The 23,986-nt window shown below is 39.1% G+C and overlaps 1 protein-coding gene across 1 annotated transcript in view; it reads right to left on the bottom strand.

Annotated features, from left to right (window-relative positions):
* Positions 1-21,428, bottom strand: part of LOC120526595 — a 50,329-nt gene extending 28,901 nt beyond the window's left edge. The window contains exon 1 of the mRNA XM_039749757.1: positions 18,631-21,428. Within this exon, the coding sequence (XP_039605691.1) occupies positions 18,631-21,428 (2,798 nt within the window). The remainder of the gene's footprint in view (positions 1-18,630) is intronic.
* Between the last annotated feature and the right edge of the window lie 2,558 nt (positions 21,429-23,986).

Here is a 23,986-nt window from a genome sequence, read left to right as displayed (position 1 = left end):
AAGCAGCAAGCGCATCAACCTCTGAGCAAATGAATGCTAAACGTACAGAGAAAGAGTATGAAAAATAGGAATGTTCAAGTCAAGCATATTCACTGCAACGTGCAGTGCACCGTAACTGGTCAGTAATAATTACATTAATATAAAGTAAGAAAAAGAAAGATTTGGAAAATTGCTCTAATGATTTATCAAGTTATCACCTTATATGGCTTGATTTCAATGCTTTATGGCTAAGACCTTGTCAAACTGGAAATCTGGAAATACTATGCCTAAATATACTTAATACATTTTATAAGCCAAGTTTTGTACACAAACATTTCATAAAATACATCATTCATTTAATTTTAGCATTTTTGCAATTTTTTAATATCAATTATGAACTGACTGGAGTAATATTAGATAGGAAAATAACTGGTTTGCAACACATGGCAATGTTGTTTCATAATTAAGTGAAATACCTTTAAGGGTCTTCCTCTTTGGATTAATACTCTAAATCTTTTAAACTATCCATTCATCCATCCATTCCTCTTCCTTACCCACTTATCCAGTGGAGGGTTGTGGGGCAGCTGGAGTCTATCTCAACAATTATCAGGTGCAAGGCAGGAACAATGCCCTGGACAGAGTGCTAGTCCATTGGAGGACAAACACACACACACCAACTAGGGCCAGTGTAGCAATGGCAGTTCACCTAACCCAGATGTCCTTGGACATTTTGGAGGAAAATTTTGGAGTCGAATCATTTTGGAGTGCCTGGAGAAAACCCATACAGACATGGAGAGAACATGCAAACTCCATGCAGGGAATACCATATAAATCTTGGTTTTCTTACTGTGAGGGGTCATTAGTACTGCTGCACCACTCAGTTATACTAGCCATTTAATTAACATAAAGATATGCACAGCCAATAAATCTTCTTTGCATGTGTTTCCATCATTTAAAACCATTTCAAAAAGGTTTTTAAGTACTAATTCAGAATGTATTTTTCTTTTGATTAATTAGGTTTTTTGTTATTATTAGGGGGCTTTTCCCCCTGCCTGCTTCGCTTGCCCACCCCCCGTGTCTCTGCCACTCACATTGTCAATGGTGGGGGTGGCGGCTGAACGCACACTGAGGAAATGCGGTCTCATTAGCTGCTGCTGGTGAGCTGCGTGTTCTGCTTGTTGCGCTGTGCGTCGATCATGTAAAAGCCTGTACAGCAGCTGTTCTTTTATCTCACTGCTGTCTCTCGCGGGACGTCAGATTGTCTTCTGAGAAGATCACGGATCGTCTCCTTCCAAACCTCCCAAGATTTTTTTTTTAAAAAAGAGAGGTATTTTGTTGAGTTTTACCTTCCACGGCATTGGTGGCATCATCATGGCAAACCATGTGTGTATATTGTCATGCTACAGGTATTATTAATGTAGAGCCTGTCGTTTTCCTTCTGGGAAGCAATCTTCTTCCTGTTGGAAGAGGATTCCTATTCCATGTGTAACTGACCATCCACTGTTTTGTTTCTCCATGCCCCTCTCTATTTCCTATTGTTTGCTGACTCACAACCAAGCTGTGGCTGCCATGTCTTGGTCTGGTGTCAGTGCAACTTGTATTCTCACCTCATTGTCTGAATGCTTTTGACTCTTTAACTTAAGCAGGAGGAGACATGACCCTGTTCTAGCTGGACAGCCCACTAATTTATGTATGTGTTTAATTGTTATTTCAGTTTTCTGTCTTCTTGTCAGCTGTAGTAAAGGGCAGCTATTGTCTGTGTCCTTTATCCATATTTGTTGCTGAAAATTGTAAATATTTTGGCACCTTGTAATTTTCATTTCTTATGTATGTTTATTTGCTTAACTTCTAACTAAGAAATTTCCAGAGGTCTGCTGTTAGGGTGTTCAACAACTTTAAATTATTTCATTGTGGGTGGGTCCAGAAAAGTACATTCAAATTAACTGACATGCTGTAGCTCACTTTGACTCAGCCTCCAGTGTGTATATCAGCAGATGAAGCTTTCTTAGACTTTTCTTAAGGCTAAGGGAGATCATGCATGTCAGTGGTAAATATGCATGTCTTGTCTTAATTGCCCACCACGGCTTTATCCATTCTGGCCTCCTCATCATTCCCTGTCTTTAATTGGCTAGCTCTCTCACTCCTTTAACACCTAATAGGTAATGTGTGGTGAGTGCTCTGGCACACAAATGGTTGCCATCACATTATCCAGGGGGACGCTGCACATTGGTAAAAGCTGAATTGACTCACCTAGTGTCTATTAAAAGCACTTATAGTGTCTGGAAAGGTGTATTATAAATGTAACTATCAATATATTGTATGTAACTATAGAAACAAGTAAAGAAAAGAACAAAAAATGTTTGCAAAAATAAAAGCAAACAAAATGCTTTAACTAGGAACCAAGATAAGCAAAAAATAATAATTTAAGAAACATTAATTGAGGGAAATATGGCGACAAAACATAGTGCCAGGGAAAAAATAAATGAACATCACTGGTTCTGTTGAAAAAGGAAAAAATAATAAGCATGACTAAGTTTTTTAAGCTTTAGCTGTCCTGTGCTTTAGATGTTGTATTTTAAAAATATATATTTTCTTCAACCTGAACATGAAAACCAGCTTATATAACAAACTTTGTAATTCAAGAAAAAATTATTATATATCTAGCACTCAAAAAAAAATTCTAGTCAGGCGGATTGTGGCAATGTCTTATAAAAGTGTCTGCAGTAAATATGGCTATGTGCACTACCAATCAGTGAAACTGTAATCATTCTAAATATGAATTACACACATAGCATCAAAAAATGTAAATCAAATCAATAAAGTTTGAATAAATAGCTAATACAATTAAGTGTCTAATACATATGAAATAATCCTGTCAAATGTTAGGCCTCTGTGTCCACACTTTCTGTTGATATTAGGATCTAAAGACGACAGTTTAGTCACTGTTTACAGCTATGCAGCTCAGTCTAAATTAGCTCCCAAGCTGAGGTCCAACCTCTGTGTTACCTGATTCTTTAATGAATGCCGACTTATGGTCAGCACATTGTTTAAGTAAGGCAGGAGGTGGGGCTATTGATGATCCACTGGAAGTGAGTGTTCCTCCATTCTAATACAGGAAAAGGAACAGAGAGTAGTGCTGGTGTCATTCTTTTTATCCTTCTCCTTTGTTTCTTGTAACCATAACCCATGAGACACTAACCACACTGGCGTGCTTGAGAACTGCTAACAGATAACTATCACTTTTAACTTTAATGTTGATATCCCCATCTAATGCACATGTATAGCTTTTATATTATACAGATTGTAGTTTTGTTTTCATTTCTTTGTATTGTATATACATTTTCATTGTGCATTTACATTGATTTTCATGTAAATCATTATAAGTATTATATTTAAAAGACTGCCCCCACCATATTGGTTATATTACTTCATTGTATTCAGTTAATATGGCTTACTGCCTACAATCAATGGTATTTCATAACTGATTAGTTATAGTCCCTTTCATACATGCATTTGACTGCTCTTGTGTATATTTTGGTCATTTTACAGCATCCACTTAAAAATCTATAATTTCCAACATTTCAACATATGAGTTTCCATGTGTCTTCAATCACTTCAACATGCGCATGAAGCTGATACATTCTTTACCATGGGTATATGAATGATTCTCACTGGATGTGACTGCCATCACTTTTTAATGCTGCATTGATCATATATTCAGCCATTAGGATAAATAGTATCACAGTGAAAAATAAAAATAATAAATTACAGAACGGATTCATTTAACCAGTGTGTTAATTGTGCTGGGAATGGACAAAGCCTAAAGTAAAACCGTAACTGGAAGTTATGAGTTATCACTGTTGATTTCAGGCAAACAGAAAAACACAAAAGTGCTACTAACTTGCATCCCTCTGTTTACAAGAGACATTTAATTGGTTATTTTAAAATTCACTTGTGCTGCTTATCCCCTTCACATCCCTGCCTTTGACTAAACTACTTTGAAAACTGATGGATAGATGGATTGATGTTTCTAGGGAGCTCATTATGTAAGCATTTTATCATACAGAGGTACATACCATATCATTCTCCAGCTGTCTTGTCTTTTTACCCATGCCAAAACAATTTTTAAAGTATTTATTTAATAATTTATATCCTTTGTTATCTGTCAAAGAAGCATACTAGGTTACCTCATGAGTTTTTAGCTATGCTCCTCAAAAGCCTTTTTTTTAATAATCAACAGTGAAATTTCCCATTGTGAATTGCATTCCTAACTAATTTGATGGTGTGAAATAACGAGTCTCAACACACTAAAAAAGGTTTGGGGCAGCCACCCGTATATTGTTCCTAGCTGCAAAAGGATTTAAAGTGTACAACTGATGATGCTTGTTTGAGTTCCCAATATGAACCGAACTTAGTTTGGCAATATGGAGCATTTATAGTCTGTAACCCGGAACCGTAAGTAATGTTGAATCAGGCAGGTTTTCCCGTATTTGATCTGCAGAATTAACGGAAACAGGTTTAGAGCACCCCGCCACCCCCTGGCCCGGCAGGTAATCAACTCCACTTGGTCCATTCAGCTCGCTCCTAGTCGCACATGTGTGACACGCCCCCTCAGCCCAGACCCATCGGGTCGGGCGTACCTGTTTGTGAGGTTGTGGCACCGAGAAAGGGCATCAGCATTTGCCAGCAACAGACCTCGACGATAAATGACCAAAAACTTATAAGACTGTAGGTCCAAAAACCACCTCGTGACTCGTGGATTTGAATCCCTGTGTAACGCCATCCACTGTAATGGTGCATGGTCAGTCAGCAGGATGAAGTCCCAACCCAGGAGGTAGTACCTCTGCTGCGTAATCGCCCATTTAATCACCAAAGCCTCCAGCTCCACTGCCACATACCTGGTCTCTCGGTCCAACAGTTTCCGACTCAGGTACGTAATGGGGTGTTCCACTCCATCGATGCTTTGGCTCAACATGGCACCAAGACCTGTGTCCGAAGCATCTGTCTGGAGAATGAATGACAAAGTAAAATCAGTAGCTTTTAAAATAGGAACTGACGTAAGGGCCTGCTTAAGGTCACTAAATGCAGCGTCAGTATCATCATTTCAAACCATGTGATTAGGTTTTAGGTTTTTCAAGGGCGTTGCTTTCTTGGAAAACCAGGGTACAAACCGGTGATAGTAACCGAGTAATACCTGTACCTGCCGCTTGGTTATCGGACGGGGCCAATTCACTATGGCATCTATTTTGGAGCATTGTGGTTTGACCATACCCCGGCCCACTAGGTAACCTAAATATTTGGCTTCGACCAATCCAAAATAGCATTTCTTGGGATTAATATGAAGTCTGGCATTTGCTAGTGTCTGTAATACAGCCTCAACCTGCAGTGGGTGTTCCTTCCATGTGTTGGAATAGATGACAATGTCATCCAGGTAGGCAGCACTGAACGAATTATGGGGTCGTAGCACTTTGTCCACCAGACGTTGGAAGGTAGTGGGTGCCCCATGTAATCCGAATGGAAATACACGATACTGCCAATGTCCATTAGGAGTGCTAAATGCTGTCTTTTCCTTTGCGGAATCTGTTAAGGGAACCTGCCAGTACCCCTTGGTCATATCCGCTCGAGAAGGTCGTCCAATCGCGGCATCGGATAGGCATCGAATTGGGAGCCGACGTCTGGCTTTTTAATCAATACAATGGGACTGGACCACGGACTAAAACTTTCCTCTATCACACCTAGGTCCAGCATTCATTTGATCACCAACTCCACTTCTGCCTTTTTTGCTTCGGGAATCCGATATGGGTGTTCTCTGTCTATAACCCCTGGTTTAGTCACTATGTCGAGCGTAACCAGGGAGGTTTGTCCAGGATTTTCGTTCACTACCTCTGGGACAGACAGGATAACTGCTTCGAGCTCCCGTCGTTGTTGGTGAGTCAAATTATCACCGAAGTTAAGGTGTAATTTATGAGCGAAGAGGGAGCAGGGCTGGTCGGAGGAGGGATCGGGATTCCTTTTTCCTTCCACGGTTTCAGCAAGTTGACATGATAAATCTGCTCTTTACCTGGCCCTCGTCTGTAGGTCTTCTGCCTATGCTCCCAGGCTCTTTTTAAGGAGAACTGGGTCTGAACATACTCCAGATCCCCCCGACACACACTGTCAGACCACAGCTTGGCAACACAAGAACGGTACTTTCCTACCTGATAGGTCTTGAGTGGTTCATCACGTTGGTGTATTGAGACATAAAGTTGGTATGGTTTCCAATTCCACCAGGAGGCCATCCTGCCGACTACGTCTCAACACACTAAAAAAGGTTTGGGGCAGCCACCCGTATATTGTTCCTAGCTGCAAAAGGATTTAAAGTGTACAACTGATTCTGCTTGTTTGAGTTCCCAATATGAACTGAACTTGGTTTGGCAATATGGAGGATTTATAGTCAGTAACCCAGAAGTGACTTCAGTCTGGGAGCCTGAACCGTAAGTGACATCAGTCTGGGAGCCGGAACCGGAAGTGACGTCAGTCTGTGAGTCGGAACCAGGAAGTGACGTCGAATCAGGCAGGTTTTCCCGTATTTGATTGGCAGAATTAACAGAAACAGGTTTAGAGCACCCCGACACCCCCTGGCCCGGCGGGTAATCACTCCCACTTGGTCCATTCAGCTCGCTCCAAGTCGCATGTGTGTGACAATGTCTACATTTTCGTTCACTCTGATAAAATACATAACACTTCTTTGTGCAAACCTGTTTATTTTATTAGTCAAAACATTGTATCATTATTATTTTTAATAGATCATAAAGAATATTAATGACATTATTGTATACAGTATTATAGGTGCTATAGGGCCATTATTATTAACTTTTTTTACTTATTTGATTAGGTAAAATTTTAAGTTTTCTTAATCCACATTACTTAGTCTTAGTGGCTTGCAGATTATTTTTGAAACTATACACACTAATATTAAATTAGTTTATAAGAGACAAATGGAGTCCTATTAATGACATCTATGCATCTTTCCTTTTCTTTTAATTGTTGATCATTAATGAGAACAACTAAATTATAGATTGTTGAGACTTTAAGAATTAGAACTTCATTCTTAAACTCGAGATACTTGTTAAATTATTAAACAATATGCTTTAATCTGGTGCCTGCAGTGTACAATAGAATATGGTCATAAGTAATAACACATAGCTGTCTATGCAAATGAGACCCAATAGCTGTAAATAAAAGCCTTGGTGTAAAATGGCAGCTAATTATGTTATGATCACCTCAATATCAAGGTAGGCCAGAATGGTTAATCAGTTCTGCTAATTTTACATCCAATCAATCTCATTCATTAAAATCCAGTGGGGTCCTGTCAAGTACACTAATTAGTGCAGCATCATCTTAATTAAAAATTTTAGCTTCTAATTAAGAATCATTGTTTACTTCATGCAAGCACATTAAAATTCAGGACATCAAGTGTTCATCTTTTTATTAGCTTTCTTATGCTCTGGGCAATGCTTCTGACTTTCCAAAATTATTATTTATTTGATTCATGTCATAGGAAAATTACAGAAAGAAAGCAAGAAGAACAACATTTTAATATCTAATTATTGGTATATATCTATATATATATCTATATATATATATATATATATATATATATATATATATATATATATATATATATATATATATATATATATGCAACAAACAATGGAAACGTGAAACTGCTGTGTAATAAATGGTGAAACTGTTTGGTAGTGTCTAGCTATACACGGCTCATATTTTGCTGCTATCCTAAGATCAAAGCAAGAAAAAGATGTGCACAAAGTTGCTTGCACAAATATTCTAATTGACTATCAGAAAAATATTCTTCTCTTAATCAGGCTTTTACAACGAAGAATATAACAGGTGACACAAGGGAAAGGAAAAGCCTGTGGCTAGCAGGATCTTAAAAGAGGCTTTCTTGAGGTAAGGAGTTGAGAGTGGCACAAACACTTAATGTTCCTTTGCTACCATCTTCAGTCAAAATGATCTTGACTGATCTTGAGAGCCAGCACAGCTCTAAGCCTTCCTAACACCTCTTAAACAAAGAACATCAGAAACACCACTGTCTGTTAGACCAGTGAGGGAACAAGGCATTAATGCTTTGAAAAAAAAGACTAATTAAATGGGGTAGCGGTTATATGAGCACCCAAAATTACATTCTTCAATATTTTAGTGGACAGGTGCAGAGTGCTATACACATAAACTAATAAATACAGCTGCAGTAACAGACAAAAAACAACTTGCTGTTATAAGCATTGCAATGGAAGATGTGGTCCAGTACATTTCAGGTAAACACAGTAACAGTTTAAATGTATGCTAACTTATACACTTACAAATCCCATCACCCACTCCATCCTGGCTGTGGGAATGTGGCAAAGCAATACATTTTACAGAGCTTACCAAAAATCACCTTGGTCTCTTTAGTATTTTTCTACTTTGTTCTCTAAGTAGTTATTTGTCATTGTTCTTCACTGCACATGTTGTAACATTTGAACCTCTCCAACTGTCGAGCATTTTTCTCATCCTCCTGCTTAGGACTATGTACTGCGCACCAAGAAGGCTTTTTTTTTGCGTTACTGGCACCAGGTGGAGTAAAGTGACCATACAACTATGCTGGACTCGCAGAGAATGTTACAATATATGTGTACTATATAAGTGAGAGATTTTAGTTTTTGTTTTTTAATCCATTTGTAAACCTTTCTGAAAACATGTTTGTCATTATGAGTCATTGAGCGTAGATTGATGGGCAAAAATGGCAAATTTATCTATCATCTTCCTGAAACCCAACCAACCCCACCTGCCTCATTTCTATGTGTCTCTATATTCTACTGCATTTCAAACAAGTGTTTTAGTCCTTTTCTTTTTATTTGCAATACCAGTCAATTCCACATTAGTGACAGATGCTGGGACTCTATTCTGTCTGTGGAGCTGACTGATTTACATTCTTAGTGGCAGCAGCCTCAATCTCATTTTTTCTACAACTAGCCTTGTCAACCTAGTATCAGATGCCTTGTGACTGTCTTGTCTGGGTACTCACCTTCTGTAAGATGCCCTGCCTCAGATTGTGAATTACTGATTTTGGTTGCTCCCTTTTAAAGTAATATATACTTTTCATGTTCTGGTCAAACCCCCACACTTTGCTTTCTAACTACAGTTGTGTATAGTTTTTAAGTAAGTAACTCATGACACTCAAAAATAACATTAGTGATGCAGTGGATGAAAGCAAAATTAATTATTTTAATTAGCCTACTCACATTATGACATTAGATATTTTCCAAACTCTGTTATCAGTATTATGATAGAACTGAAGTTATAAATAATTCCTATATATTAATTGGCAAAGCTAATAAACCACTGTGCTCGCTTTGTTGATGTAGGGCCTTACACAATAATTATTCATTTTATATTGCTTAAATCTGTAAATGACCTTTCTTTTTATATTTTGTAGACCTGCATTATGACTAATTCTGTACAAAACATATAGTTCTATACCTCCAGAAACAGTGCTGCAGAAAAATGCAACTTATGCAAGATTGAAATAATGCAGGGGGATTTGCTAATCCAAAGGGCATTTCTTAGCACTTATTATAACCTGTTTAATGCGGTTTTCCACTCTTGTACTTTTTCTTTACCAACAACAATGTTAATTTCTATAGCACGTTTTAATACAAATGATGTAGCCCAAAGTGTTTCACAAGATGTCAAATAACTAGTTAGATGCAAAGAAAAAATAAAATAATATAAGAATAATGGTGCATAAATATTGTACATAAATAATGCACACTTACATATAACAGATTTGTATGATAAATAAGAGAAACATAAGAGAAATGGAGTACTTAAATATAGAATTGATTTTTTAAGTCTCTAAATGGATAGAAAAACAAAAAACAAAAATTCCACTTAAGCAGGAAAAAAAAAACTAAATCTTTAGGGGTTCCAAGCCAAAGGACCACCCAGTCTCCACTGGGCATTCTGCCTAACATAATTGCTGTTCCTTAGATGCTGAAGTATTCGTTTTCATTCAAAAAAATCACCGGACTTTGATCAGGTGATGGTTGTACAGAACACCATCATAGAAGACCCAGAAAAAGAAAACAGAGAAAAGTGAAGATTAATAAAGATTTCATGTTAATTACAGGGTATAATAATTCCATGTCTGTCAAGTTTATTAAATTAAAAAATGTTCTACAGATTTAGCCTTGCGTATCTCTATTGGTAAAGTATTCCGGATTTTTGGTACATATCAGCAAAAGTATTCATCGCAGCTTATTTAATGCTTAGCTCATGGAACAATAAGAAGACTACTATTAAAAGATCTAAGGTTACCATTTGAAATTTATTTGGATAGGCACTCCAAAAAATAAGTAGGTCCAAGATTATTTAAAGTTTTGTATGCCATTAGTAGTATTTTGAAGTCAGTTCCCAAAGTGACAAGTAAGCAGTGTAATAACGCAAAAGGTGGTGAGATGAGGTCAGAATTTCTGTTTCTATTGAAGACCATGGCTGCTTCATTCTGGACTAACTGCAACTGATTATGTCTTTCTTAGACAAGTTAAGAATGTATTACAGTAATCTAGCTGACTGAAAACAAAACCGTTAACTAATTTCTTAGCTTCATGCAATGTTATAACAGTGCAATGTTACTTAAATTGAAAAATGCAGTTATAGTAATTTGGTGAATGTGTGATTTAAAATTTTAGTCAGAGTCCAGGATTACAGCTAAACTCTTTACATCTGCCTTGACTTTTAATGCTAAGTTTATTTCTAATACCCTCATTATATCCATTTCTCTCTATTATAAAAAAAAATCTTGGAAGGAGATGAGACATGATTTTCTCTGAGACACTTTAACGTCCCGTGAGACAAGGCAGTTAGACAAAAGGACAGCTGCTGTACAGGCTTTTAAATGTTCGAAGCGCTTCACGACATGCAGATCATGCAGCGCGGCAGCAGCAGCAGCAGGCCAGAAGCTGATTGAGCAAAGAGGAGGAAAAAAAAATATTTGTTTCTCATTGTATCACCGTTTAAGAGGGGGTTTACTAAAAACTAAAATTTCTGATTTTTCCTAAATTAGCTTGAAGAACTTAATATTCATCCTTTCAGAAATACAAGACAGATATTTGGTTTTAAAGCCTAGTGAGTCAGTGTCATCAGGTACTATAGAAAGGCAAAGCTATGTGTCATCTGTATAGCTCTGGTAGTTTACCTTGTGTTTTGAGATAATCTGGCCTAATATGATGCAATAATTTAGGCTGAAAATAACAGTGTGCCCAGAATAGACCCTTGTGGTATACTATATACAGCATCAAAATATGCAGATAAAATAATACACCCTGAACAGATTAAGTTTGGTAAATACTGATAATTGTCTCACTTGATCCAAAAGATACAAAAATAAAAGTTAATGGTGGATGGTATATCTATCACATGGATTTGCCTTCACCTAGACTGACACATACCAATTACATTTTCAGATTGCAGCCAAAATAGAATACATCATCATTGAGTTGTCAAAAACACTGTAAAACTCCTGGTGAAACTCCACAAGAAGACAGGGAGATTATGAAAACCATTCAAAGACAACTATGGGGCTAGGAACTCTATGGGTCTCTTAAGCTATAAGGCATCAACATGAACTTGTGTGTCACCAACAACAAATAAAGCTGTATTAGTATTTGATAACTGTTCTCACAACTCTTTTAATGTTTAGGGTCTTATTGGGCATGTGGGTGATTCTTGAACTTTGGCAGATGTGTTGTTGGCATAGGAGAGATAACCTCAGTCTGTGAGAATACTGCAGAAAAAAGGAAAAGGCGATGAATGATGAAAGATTTGAAATGCTTAAATAGACTTTGAACATTTAAATGTGATACTTGATTTGCCTCAGTTGCCAGATCCTGGTATAAGGTGTGCTATTGGATCACAGTAGCCCCATTTTTTGCACATTAAATAAATCTCAGTCTGTTTAATACATTTTTGAAAATGTGGTTTGTTTATGTAGTTATAATTACATACCATTTTAATTTATAAAGAGTGACTTCAAAAAAAGTGATTCCATCTCCCATTTTCAGGTTGAATCTGATATAATTTAAATCAGCAGGCACTGTTGGATTAATTGAAGTATTCCTTGTTTTTCATGCTTTAACACATAAGGTAATGCTTAATATCAGCTTAATTTGCACATAAAATGTGAACATGAAGAATAAGATGGGCCAACAAAAGCACTGGATGAATGTAATAAATTAAGCAATCAAAGTTAAATGCTGCTACTATTAATATATTTTATTTTGGGTTACATTATCACATTATTATTCTCATTGTAACCTATATTTATTCATGATGGTGGTTATCCAGTATAGAAAACAGACTAATGAGATGCAGACTCATGTCGCTTACAGTGATATTTATTTATTTTTTTCTATTTACCAGGTTAAAATTATATTCAGTCAAAGATGCTTCTGTGTAATCAGTGACACACAGAAGCCTTGTTACATCCAGTTTCTTCATGTGACTTGTGTAGTTTATCAACATACATTTAACGTTTACACTAAAATATAGACTATTTAGTTTATAGTACTTATTGCACTGTTCAGGTCCATCTTTATAATCCCAGGGACTGGAAGACTACAAGAAGAATTAACTCTTTACTGAATATAAATTTCCATTTTCAATCATTATTCTAAGTGTCGACATGACTCACTGCACTTATTTCTAATATTTATGGTTAATTAATGAAAAATAGAATTCATAATAAAACAATACTCTCAGGTGTGCAAAGTCTGTCATACGATGTATTTTTTGTCTCATCTAGGGCATTTAATTTTCTGTAAATTAAATTATATGCCTTAGGCCTAATATAAAATTTCTGATTCTAAGTGCTAATATTAATTTTAGGAGAAGATTCTCAAAATGTATGTCCTGTTAAATTTGTTCCACAGTTAATCTGTGTTTAAGTACTTAGTTTAGTCAATCCACTGGAAATATTAATGCTACATATTATGCTGTGGTATGTTTCTAAAATAAGAAATCTCCTCTGTACACAAAACACTACTTTCACAGACATTTTTGACTTAGCTCCAAAAAATTTAATTTAACATAGTTTGTTTATTTATTCCTGATTTCACTGATGGTGTGATAGGTTGAAGGATGCTATTCTATAAATGTTGTGTACTGATTTCTTGATTTTTATAATTTACTAAAAAAAGGAAACAAATCTTAGATGTTGCTGCAATGCAAATATTACAATTTTGATCCTAGTAGGCTTTAAATTCTATTCCTATTTATATATCCATAATATCAAAAGGATTTCAGTACCTAAAGATCCTACTACTTATGTTGTGGAAGCATTTCAGCACAGGTAGTAGTCCTACACCCTACAGTTTATGATCTGTTAAATCAGGACTTTATAATCATTAAGACAGCTATTTACTGTTTATCTGCTGCTATACGATCTACAACAAATTTTCTTAATTTCGAGATATTAATAAATCTGATAACACTTTCAGAGTTTTCCAAGTGATACATAGTTTAACCCACTGTAAAGTGTTTTGAAATTGGTGTACACAATGCAAATGATTTATGATTTAACTCCAGCAAGAAGAGCCAAACCCACCCAAAAGACTCTGTACCAACTCAAGCATTTTAAGATTTAATTTAATCTACTTTGTTAAGTAAAATATTTCAAAATGCAGTAAAACTCAAACCCAAAAGTGTGTAATTCAAATGTTTGAAATTTTAAAATTAACAATATTATAAAATTAAGATTCAGAGTGTCAAAAGTAATCAAGAGAAACCAGAAAATATTACAAAATAAAAGTCCAAAAATAAAAAGACAATTGAACAACAGCAAAGTTAAAGACTGCAATTTCAAGATGTAGTATAATAATTTCAGGAACAAAAGGGGAAAGTAAAAAAAAAATCACAAACAAGACAAGAAGGAAAACCAGATAGGAAACTGAAGTAGCTGCCTAAAAGAGAGTAGCTAAGTCATCAATGTATCAGGTATATGGTGGGCTCTTGGGTAATCCCTGACTGAGCACCAGAAAGCACTAAACATATAATTGTGGGAAAAGGGACTGGAGCTAAATTATCCACTACTAAATAAATCCACTAATTAAGAAAAGTTCAATTAAACTATTATATAGTTTAACCCACTTTAAAGTGTTTAGAATTGGTGTACAAAATGCAAAGAATTTGTTATGATTTAACTACAGCAAGAAAGGCCAAACCCATACAAAAAAATCTGTACCTAACTCAAACATTTTGTAATATAATACTAGCAAAATACCCGCGCTTCGCAGCGGAGAAGTGTGTTAAAGAAGTTATGAAAAAGAGAAGAAAACATTTTAAAAATAACGGAACATTTGCGTTCTATTTGCTTGCATAAGCACAGTCCTTCACCAGCAGTTATTTAATGTTAGCTCAGACCCGGCACTTAAAAGTTTCTCTCGCACTTTTGCTGAGTTTGTGCTAAACACTATTCTATCCCTGACCATCTAATCTTCGTTTGCATAAGCACAGTCCTTCACCAGCAATTTTAAATCAGTTACAAAGTGATCAAAAGTCTCATTTATACCCTGGGTCCTCTCAGTAAACTTGTATCTCGCAAATATCGTATTCGTCTTAGGTATGACAAACGCAAGTGACAGCGTGTCTATGAACTTAATTTAAAGATAAGCTTTACACCTTGCTTTCCTATTTGTTTGCATAAGCACAGTCCTTCAACCGCAAGTGTAACTCCGTTACAGCTAATTTAACTCCATTATAAAGTGATCCAAAGTCTCGTTTATACCTCGTGTCTTCTCATTAAACTTGTATCTCATGAATACCATATTCGTCACAGGTATGACAAACGCCAGTGGCAGCATGTCTATAAACTTAATTTAAACTTACGGTTTACATCGTGCTTTGTTTCTGCAGTAGCTGCACTTATGAATATGCTTGTATGCGTCACTTGCTTCATATTCTTTTGCTGCCTCTTCAATTGTGTAATGCGTTTTTTGTTCAGTGCTCTTTGGAGCTCTTCCTTGTTCTCTACATACTGCGTTCACAGTCAGTTCACGTGAGCCGCTCTCTTGTGTGATCTTGCGATGTCCACGGCTTTATTTAATGTTAGCTAAGACCCGGCACTTAAAAGTTTCTCTCACACTTTCGCTGAGTTTGTGCCAAACACTAGACCATCTCATCTTCGTTTGCCTAAGCACAGTCCTTCACCCGCGAATATTTACCTTATATGGGCAGGCACTCAATTACGTGGGAGGCGTGATAATGCAGAACGCAACTCCACCTCACACGGCGACCGAGCTGCAGGCTATGGCCGTATATATGGTCGAAAGTAGGTTCCAGTTATGACTGTTACGCATAGAATTTCGAAATGAAACCTGCATAACTTTTGTAAGTAAGCTGTAAGGAATGAGCCTGCCAAATTTCAGCCTTCCACCTACACGGGAAGTTGGAGAATTAGTGATGAGTCAGTGAGTGAGTGAGTGAGTGAGTCAGTCAGTCAGTCAGTCAGTCAGTCAGTCAGTCAGTGAGGGCTTTGCCTTTTATTAGTATAGATAAAGAACAGTAACATCAATGTTATGATTCTATTGTGCTTCTATAGTGAAGAGAGTGTGAGGATTAGTTTAGGCTCCACAAGAGAGGTCAGGCCTTCCCAGCCTACTTAGAATTTTAGGAGGCAACTTCACAGGGAGGCTTTGGCCTACTCAGACCCAAAATGAGAAACTGACTTTCAAAATTCCAAACAGTTAGGATTCTGTCACCAGAGAACAGCAAAAACAAATGAGACTATCAAAAAGATGAACAAAAACAGGCCAGTAACCTCAGTTAACTGCCCCTATATAGGCAAGCTTGACCCTGGGCAAGTGGGAGACATCAAGCTTTTTTAGGGCCTAAAAATGGGGAACATGCTTTTAAAGTTCAGGATATCAGGAAAGTCTCAAGAATTTCAGAAATGTCTTTCAAGAGGGAGAAAAACTGTGGTCTTTAAAAATTAGAAACTATATTAATTTAATAAAATAAAAAGTGGGATTTAATAAATAACAGAAAATGTAAAAATTCTCAAGATGGCAAAAAAGGAGTTGCCTAAAGGCAATACAAAGTAAACCAGCCCTAGAGTGCAGTCCTGAAGAAGAAAACTGAGCAAAAAGTCATCAAAACCAGTAAATCTAAGTAAAGCAATGCTTACAATAATCATCAAAGAAAAACACACTCAACAAACTGCAAGGAACTTGCAAAATGCAAGAAAAATGGGAATAAAAGTAAATACCAGGGACTTTCTTTTTTTTTACGAGCTGTTTTTCTGTTTTATACAACCCCAGGTTTTTGCCCTCCAATCCCTGTGATCCCAGCTTCCTCCAATGACCTTGCACTCCTTCATGCAAGTTGCACTATACACTGCAAATAGGAAGGAATTATATACATCTATTAACTCATACTTGCATGTTCACAAACTCCTGAACCCCCAAACCTCTCTACAGGAAATATAGCTACTCATTGCTCACAGGCCTTCTAACAGCTTCACTAATGTCTTCCCTCCTCTTTACAGTGTCGAACATAATGCCAGAATGCCTGCCGACCTCCTAATGTGCCAGACGGTTGTGGCGAGTGCCCTCTTCTACGCGGTGCTGTGCTGGGGTGGCAGCATAAAGATGAAAGACGCCTCACGCCTGGACAAACTTGTTAAGAAGGCAGGCTCCATTGTAGGATTAAAGTTGGACAGTTTAACATCTGTGGCAGAGCGACGGGCACTAAGCAAACTCCTGTCAATCATGAAGAATCCACTGCATCCACTTAACAGTGTCATCTCCAGACAGAGGAGTAGCTTCAGTGACAGACTTTTGTCACTGTCATGTTCCACTGACAGACTAAAGAGATCGTTCCTCCCCCACACTATGCGACTCTTCAATTCCACCCGGGGGAGTAAATGCGAACATTAATTTTATTTTAATTCTTTTCATTTTTATTACTATTTAATTTAATATTGTTTCTTTGTATCAGTATACTGCTGCTGGATTATGTGAATTCCCCCTTGGGATTAATAAAGTATCTATCTATCTATCTATCTATCTATCTATCTATCTATCTATCTATTTGTTATTGTGTTAACATTTAATTCAATGTCAAAGACTTTACTACTATTTTAGTATAACACTAGCCAACCCGTGGCGTACCATATGCCGCATAATCAGGCCGGATATTTAATGATTTCTAAGCACAGGGAGAAAATTAACATTTGAAAAATCGGTAATGTAATAAATCAGCAAGAAAAGCAACATTGTAACAATGCACGGAACGAACCAACACACAATCGTCTGTGACTGAAAACTGGCGGACCACAAACGCGCCTTCTCCTGCCAGATGGAGGGATGGGGGTGGACGGCGCTGAGGCGCAGAGGGTGGAACGGGAGGAGAGGAGAAGGACGTCCATTCCGCTCCCTCCGTCATGCTAGTCTGCTGATTTCTCGTTCAGTATGCACTGCCTGCTCATGTGCCCACCTCCAACTTGTCACTTGAGTCGTCGTCTTTACACAGTCCAGATGCACATGTGACTCACGTAGACTATTCATTGCTCTGTGCGTTTTTTGCTGCTTTTCTATATATAATCCACCAAGACACCCGACCATGATAGTAGCGAGGTGGGAGGGGGTGTGTACAAAGGGAAGCGACGTAACCAGTGGGAGTGTATGAGTCGCACTTAGTGTGAATTCCACGGTTTGCAGCCCGAAAGGGGTTCAATGGCTTACCCACGCTTGTCTGTGCCGGGTAGACACATGCTAAGTCTCATGCATAATTATTTAATGAATGCTAAACACTTCTGGAAAGACACGGCTGTCTAACACGGGTTGGTGTGAGAATACAACAGTAAGTGAATGAAAAGATGGAACTCTGGAGAGGGCAAAACACAACACAACAGTGAACCCGCGGCATAACAAATGCTGCATAATTATTTATTGATGCTTGAACACTTCTGGAAAGACACAGTTGTCCAAAAAGGGAGGGTTTGAGGATACAACAGAAAGTGAATGAAAAGATGGAACTCTGGAGAGAGCAACATATAATTGTCCATGAGTAAAGACTGGTTTTGGCAGATACAGACATATCTTTTTGAAAGTTTGTCCTTGTGCCTTATTATTTGTCATCGCAAATGCCAATCGAACAGGAAATTGTCTTTGGGTAAAAGTAAAAGGCAGATTTGAATCTGACGGGGTCAGGCATATCCGGGGAATAAGGACAGTTTGTGAGGTTGCAGATGTAATAGTTTTACACTACAGCACATTACGGTGAATGGCGCTAACAGACAGTCTAGTGCCATTACAAAGACCTTTTGCAGGCAGGAGGTTTCTGAGAAGCATGATGACGGCTCCATTTTTAATTTTGAGTTTATGTGGAGGCATGCCAGTAGGAGTAAGACTATTAAGAAATTCCTCGGGGAATAAAAGTTGATCTGCAGGATCATCTGTGACGATGGAGTCCACGCTCATGAAAGTCACTTCACTGCTAGGAATAAGTTTTAACACTTCTTCATTAAGGTATAGCGAGTCTTCATTGGTGACGCTTAATATAGCTCGCGTGCTGAGTTGTTCCAGAGTGACAGATGAGAAGTCAATGTCGCCATACAGTTGTTGAACGGGATCAGAAATTAAAGGAAAACAATGTGAAGGCAATGTCACAGGTGTTCCGTTTATCCCGTCTCCAACATCAAAGAGCCATTGTGCGAAATGTTGTTCTTCAGGAAGAGCTCTCATATTTGTTGTCAGTGAAAGAACATGCATGTGACGCCACAAAGGGTGCTTGTTAATGCAACTGGCGACAGTAAGCGCTCGGGAGCCACGCATAATGACGGGGAGAATTTGTCGGAAATCTCCACCCAATAGTATTGTTTTGCCTCCAAAAGGCTGCGTGTCACCCGTGAGGTCACGTAATAACCTGTCAACTGCCTGGAATGCGTATGCGTGTGTCATTGGCGCCTCGTCCCATATAATAACTTTGGATTTTAGAAGAAGTTGAGCATGTGGTGAGGAAGGTTTGATGTTGCATGTGGATGTAGAAGTGAGCTTCAATGGTATTTTAAAAACAAAATGGGCAGTTCGTCCACCCGGTAATAATGTTGCAGCTATTCCTGTAGATGCTAAGGTTGTAGGAATGTCTCCCCTAGCTCTGATGGTATGAATCAGGGTTTTGTACACAAAGGTTTTCCCTGTTCCTGCAGGACCATCCAAGAAGAAGCATCGGGGATGGGAATTGTTATATGCAGCGTGTAAAACAGTATCAACAGCGTGTTTCTGTTCTGTGTTGAGTTTGTCGTAGTGTTCTATAGCGTGTGAGTTTTCAGCCTGAGCGTCGAAGGTGGGAGATGAATGACACAGTGGAGGAATGTCAGTGGGGGGAAGGTGCAATTTGTGCAGGTTGAAGCCATGTGGTTGCAGCATGTCATTAATCTCAGCGAGAGCATACATGCAAGCGGTGGTTGTGGAATATTTTGTGAGAAAGTCTTCGGAAAAGGAGACTTTATGTGTGTCCCAAAGGTGTGGAACATTGTGTGGTTCACCGAAGACACAGATGAAAACGAACATCTCTCGCAAGAATCGTGGCATTCGTATCTGGGATGCCTCTGAAAGAGTATCATGCCATATCTTGTCGTCTTTAAGAAGACCTAACTCTTGGCAAGCTTTTTTGAAAGTGTCACATTCGATACCATTGACTGTTCGTAGATGGTGAAAACTTGTGATACCCACGCAACGGGTAAGGAGAAGTCTGAGGTAATAACGTTCGGTGTCGTGAATGGCAACAACAGGCATTCTACCGATCACTTTTGTCCCTCCTCTGATTCTCTTTTTCCATTTTCCAGAGGATGTTTGAAACGAGTAATGTTGCGGAACATCAGTGTAATACAACTCTACAGTTTCAGGATCTGTTTTGTTGAGTTCAAACCATGCTAACAGCATAGTGTTTTTGTGGGCGTGTCTTTGGAGCGCCTGTTCCTCGTGACCCTCATGAAAGAAAATGAGTTGTTGTTCCGGCAAATGAACTGGTAGTCGGGTAATGACGTGAGATTTTTCTGATAGGCTGTACTCGTTCAAACGCCACATAGCCTCAGGAGCACTAACATACCTACCGTCAAGGAAAGTCTGTATTTCGTCATGTTCAAAAATATCATCGGCTGGCTCCCTGCGGAGTGCAATTGATGCAGCGCCGTGTCCTTTGTACACATACTTATAAAGATACTTGATACATTGAATGGACGCGCAAACTTCAACGTTAATATGAGCATTGAATTTCTGAGAAAGCCACGGATTGTAAGGAACTATCCAACGGTTGTCGATATCGTATTTGCCAACAATGGCAGTTCTCCCTTGTCTTCTGCGGTATATGGGGTAGCCTTCTGTGTTTTCTTGAGTCTCCGCGTTGAAGTCTTTCGGGAAATTTTTGGTACATGCGCCGTCTTTCATGCAAGGTGATTTGGCGTTGAGCGTGCCACACGGACCATGCACCATGCATTTAGTGACAATTTGGAAAAGTCGAGGGTGAATTTCAGGATGTGGAAGCTCCGCACAAACATATTTGTCTATATCATCTTTGGTCCTTATTTTGTATTGTGAGTCAAGTGTAATTAACATATGGCAATGAGGCAATCCTCGTTTTTGGAATTCAATGACGAAGATGTAAGCGAGGACATTGCCGAAAATATTCCTTTCCAGAATATCTGCTAGAAAATGTCGCAGTTTGATATGAAAAACGCGAGCAACGATGTCAGGTCTGTGTTCTATTTGCTCATGATGGGAAATAGCGTTGCAGATTTCCGGCCAAGCAGGATTGCAGGTGAAGGTTAAGAATAAGTCAGGCTTTCCACATTTGCGGACAATTGCCATCGCGTCTTGGTAGTTCTGTTGCATGTGCCTTGGACTGCCTTGAAAGGTAGAAGGAAGAATGATCAATTGTCCAGGGCGGAGGTCATGGTGATGTGCTTTCGCAGTGACAGCATCCATAAGTCCCCTGTATTGCTCTACACGCAAATCTTGTTGATGTGAGCAAAGGTAATGTAGACGCGCGCCTTCTGTTCTGACATATGCGTCAACGATGTATTGCTGGAGGAGTTTGCCACTGGAATGCAAGACACTAAATGAAGATCTCATGGCAAGCCTGAAAGCATAAAATTGGAGCTGTGTGACTCGCATTCTTTTCGCGGTTCGCTTTTCCTCAACATGGGTTAATTGTATGTGCCAGCCTGGATCTCCGTAAGGGAATAGCAGTGGATAAACCATGGGGTCACAGTTCATATTGAGAACAGAGATACGCTTGCAAGCATCTCCCCTTGGATATATGCAAATGTCGCGTTGTGCAGGAGGTTCCCCGTCTTCACCTACAAAGATAGCAGCAACATCAGTTTGACAGGATGGGTCGTTATACTTTCTCATATCCAGACCTGGATTTTCCATGAACACCATTCGTACAGCAGTAACAGGGTTACCGTGAGTGATAATGTCATGCATTTGCATGTATGACTTTGCCAAAGGATTAACCTGTCTTATCATTTTGTCTAGTTGAAGCAACAAAATGTCACTGCAAGCGCTATTACATTCCTTTTGCAAACTGTGACTGGTAGCCTCAGCAGAATCGAAGATATATAGCTGACCGTATTGTGGTGACGTGTCAGGATTGTTATATAAAGGAGAGACCTGGTGATAAATTTGACCGTGGATTCTGAAAGCATACGGTCCTTGTCCAGATGGTTGAGCGATGTGTGCGCCCATTGACGCGAAAGCTAAAGCAGAGTTGTATTCCCTGATATGAGCACAGTAATTTCGGGACAGTGGGTTCTTGCCAGTCAAGAGGTCTTCTAATAAAAGAGGGGGTTTGGATAGCGGTGGCAAAGACACCTTGCCGGCATGACAACACTTAGTGTAATGTCCGGATTTGTTGACCTCTGCTGGCCAACGAAGAGCATTGCAAGAAGCACATAGCGCGGTAGGAAGGCCAATGTTATGTTCTTGGACGTGAATGGCGGTATCTTCTTGAAAAGCTGCAGAAAAGTGAATGCGATGTTTGTGCATGAACGATTTAGTGCTGTGTTGACACTGAAGGGAATTGCAATGAGTTGTGTCGAAGCATTGCTGGCAATGTTCACATTGCATAATTCGTTCAGAGGAGTGTGTTTTTAAATGCATGTTGAGAAATCTCTGCACTCGGAACGTTTTTGAACAAATCGTGCATTCAAAGATCTGTTTGGAATGCGTTTGTTCAGTGGAGTGGGTGTGAAAATGTGCTTTGAAATATTTCTGGTGTGTGAAGGTTTTGGAGCAGTGTTGACACTGAAAAGAATTCATCAGGGAATGTGTTTTGAGATGGTTAGTAAGGTATCTGCATGCGAGAAAGTGTTTGTCGCAAATTTTGCATACAAATCTTTGCGTTGAATGGATCTGCAAATGGTTGTGGAGATACATCTCACCTGTGAAGTCCTCGTTACAAAATGTGCAATTGAAGGTAAGAGTGGAATGAGTTCGAAAGTGTTTCTTGAGAGCTCGAGTTTTTTTGAAGCATTGTTGGCAATGTTCACACTGCATCGTTCGGTTAGTGTTGTGTTTTTTCAAATGAGCGTTCAAATATCTGTGCACTCTGAAGCTTTTGGAACAAAAGGTGCATTGAAAGCCCTGTGTGGAATGCATGTGTTCAGAGGAGGGTGTCTTTAAATGTTTTTCAGGAAGAGGAGAGTGGGCAGGTGACGTCACATTAGTGTGGCGAGCAAGTGGGTGTGCACCCTGTGTGCACATACCGACAGAGTCAAAAGATGTCGCCAGAAGGTTATCACGTGGGTATTTAAGAGGCACGAGAACCTCGTAATGCCCATGATCCAAAGGACCGCTAAAGAGCAGGGATATGAAGAGACGCTGGCCCGGATTGTAAACTCGAGGAGAGGCATGAGGACGTTCTTGGAAGTAAATGCTGATAGTAGCTGGAAGGATTTGGGACATTGCCACAACTTCTGCCTCGCCACCATAGACTCCGGATGTATTCATGTAATCAGCGTATTGTTGAACAGACTGTATAACAATGCCTCTGTGACTAAGAACAACGGACACCACGTCACCGAAGTTATCCCAATGTTGGCAAACAAAGCTAACAGCCATGTTACGAAGTTTGAGAGCAACAGTTTCTTCAATGACATTTCTCCAAAAAAACCCGACTGACAGAAACAAACAGTTACCTGAAGCAGGAATTTCTATAACATTAAAAGAAGTGTTGTTTCCATGAAATACATTTCAAGCGGCAGCCATGGAGGGCAAAAGAATAGTCAACGTGGCTCACAGCTGGGTTTGGACAGCAGCACAGACCAAAGCGAGTGAGTATGTGTTTGATGAGCTGTTTGATTTGGCGGGCAGTGGTCTGAGGTGCGTTCCTGAGCACGTGGGAGGAGGGGTTGAGTTTGTGGGCGGGGCTTCGTTGTTCTTTTCGCATGGTTTTTCATGGTGGACGCGGTTGGTGTCGAAACCAAAAAGAATAATGAAAAGTCAACGTGGCTTAGACGTGCATGTGGACTCCTAGCACAGACGAAAGGGGCTAACTGGGTGGTCGGTGAGTTTTTGCGTCCGGGCACATGGGCAGTCAGTGTGAATGCCTAGAGAGCGAGGGTAGACGTGGGCCGGTGAAAAAGGAGTGTTGGTGGGCAGGAAAACGTCTTCCGTGAAGAAGACGCATGTTTGTCGCGGATGCGAATTGCTGTATGTAGTGTGTAAAACAGTTTGCCATGGTGCAAGCGGTCATGCGTTGTAACCGAAAACTCGGTTTTTAAAGACTGCTTACTTCATTGTGTTTTAACCTCAGTTGTAAAGGATTGTTTTAAAGATCCCATGAGATACCCCTCGCAAACCATTTCACACGCTGCATATGGCGACTCACGTCCGCGAGAAACATGCCTCTATGAACAGTCAACGTAGCTTGGAGGTGCATGACATTAACCTGACCTGCACCGCATGTG

The sequence above is a fragment of the Polypterus senegalus genome, chromosome 3 (assembly GCF_016835505.1).
Source record: "Polypterus senegalus isolate Bchr_013 chromosome 3, ASM1683550v1, whole genome shotgun sequence".
Taxonomy (NCBI): Eukaryota; Metazoa; Chordata; class Cladistia; order Polypteriformes; family Polypteridae; genus Polypterus; species Polypterus senegalus.
The sequence above is the reverse complement of the archived record's forward strand: the minus strand, read 5'-3'. Positions and strand labels throughout refer to the sequence as shown.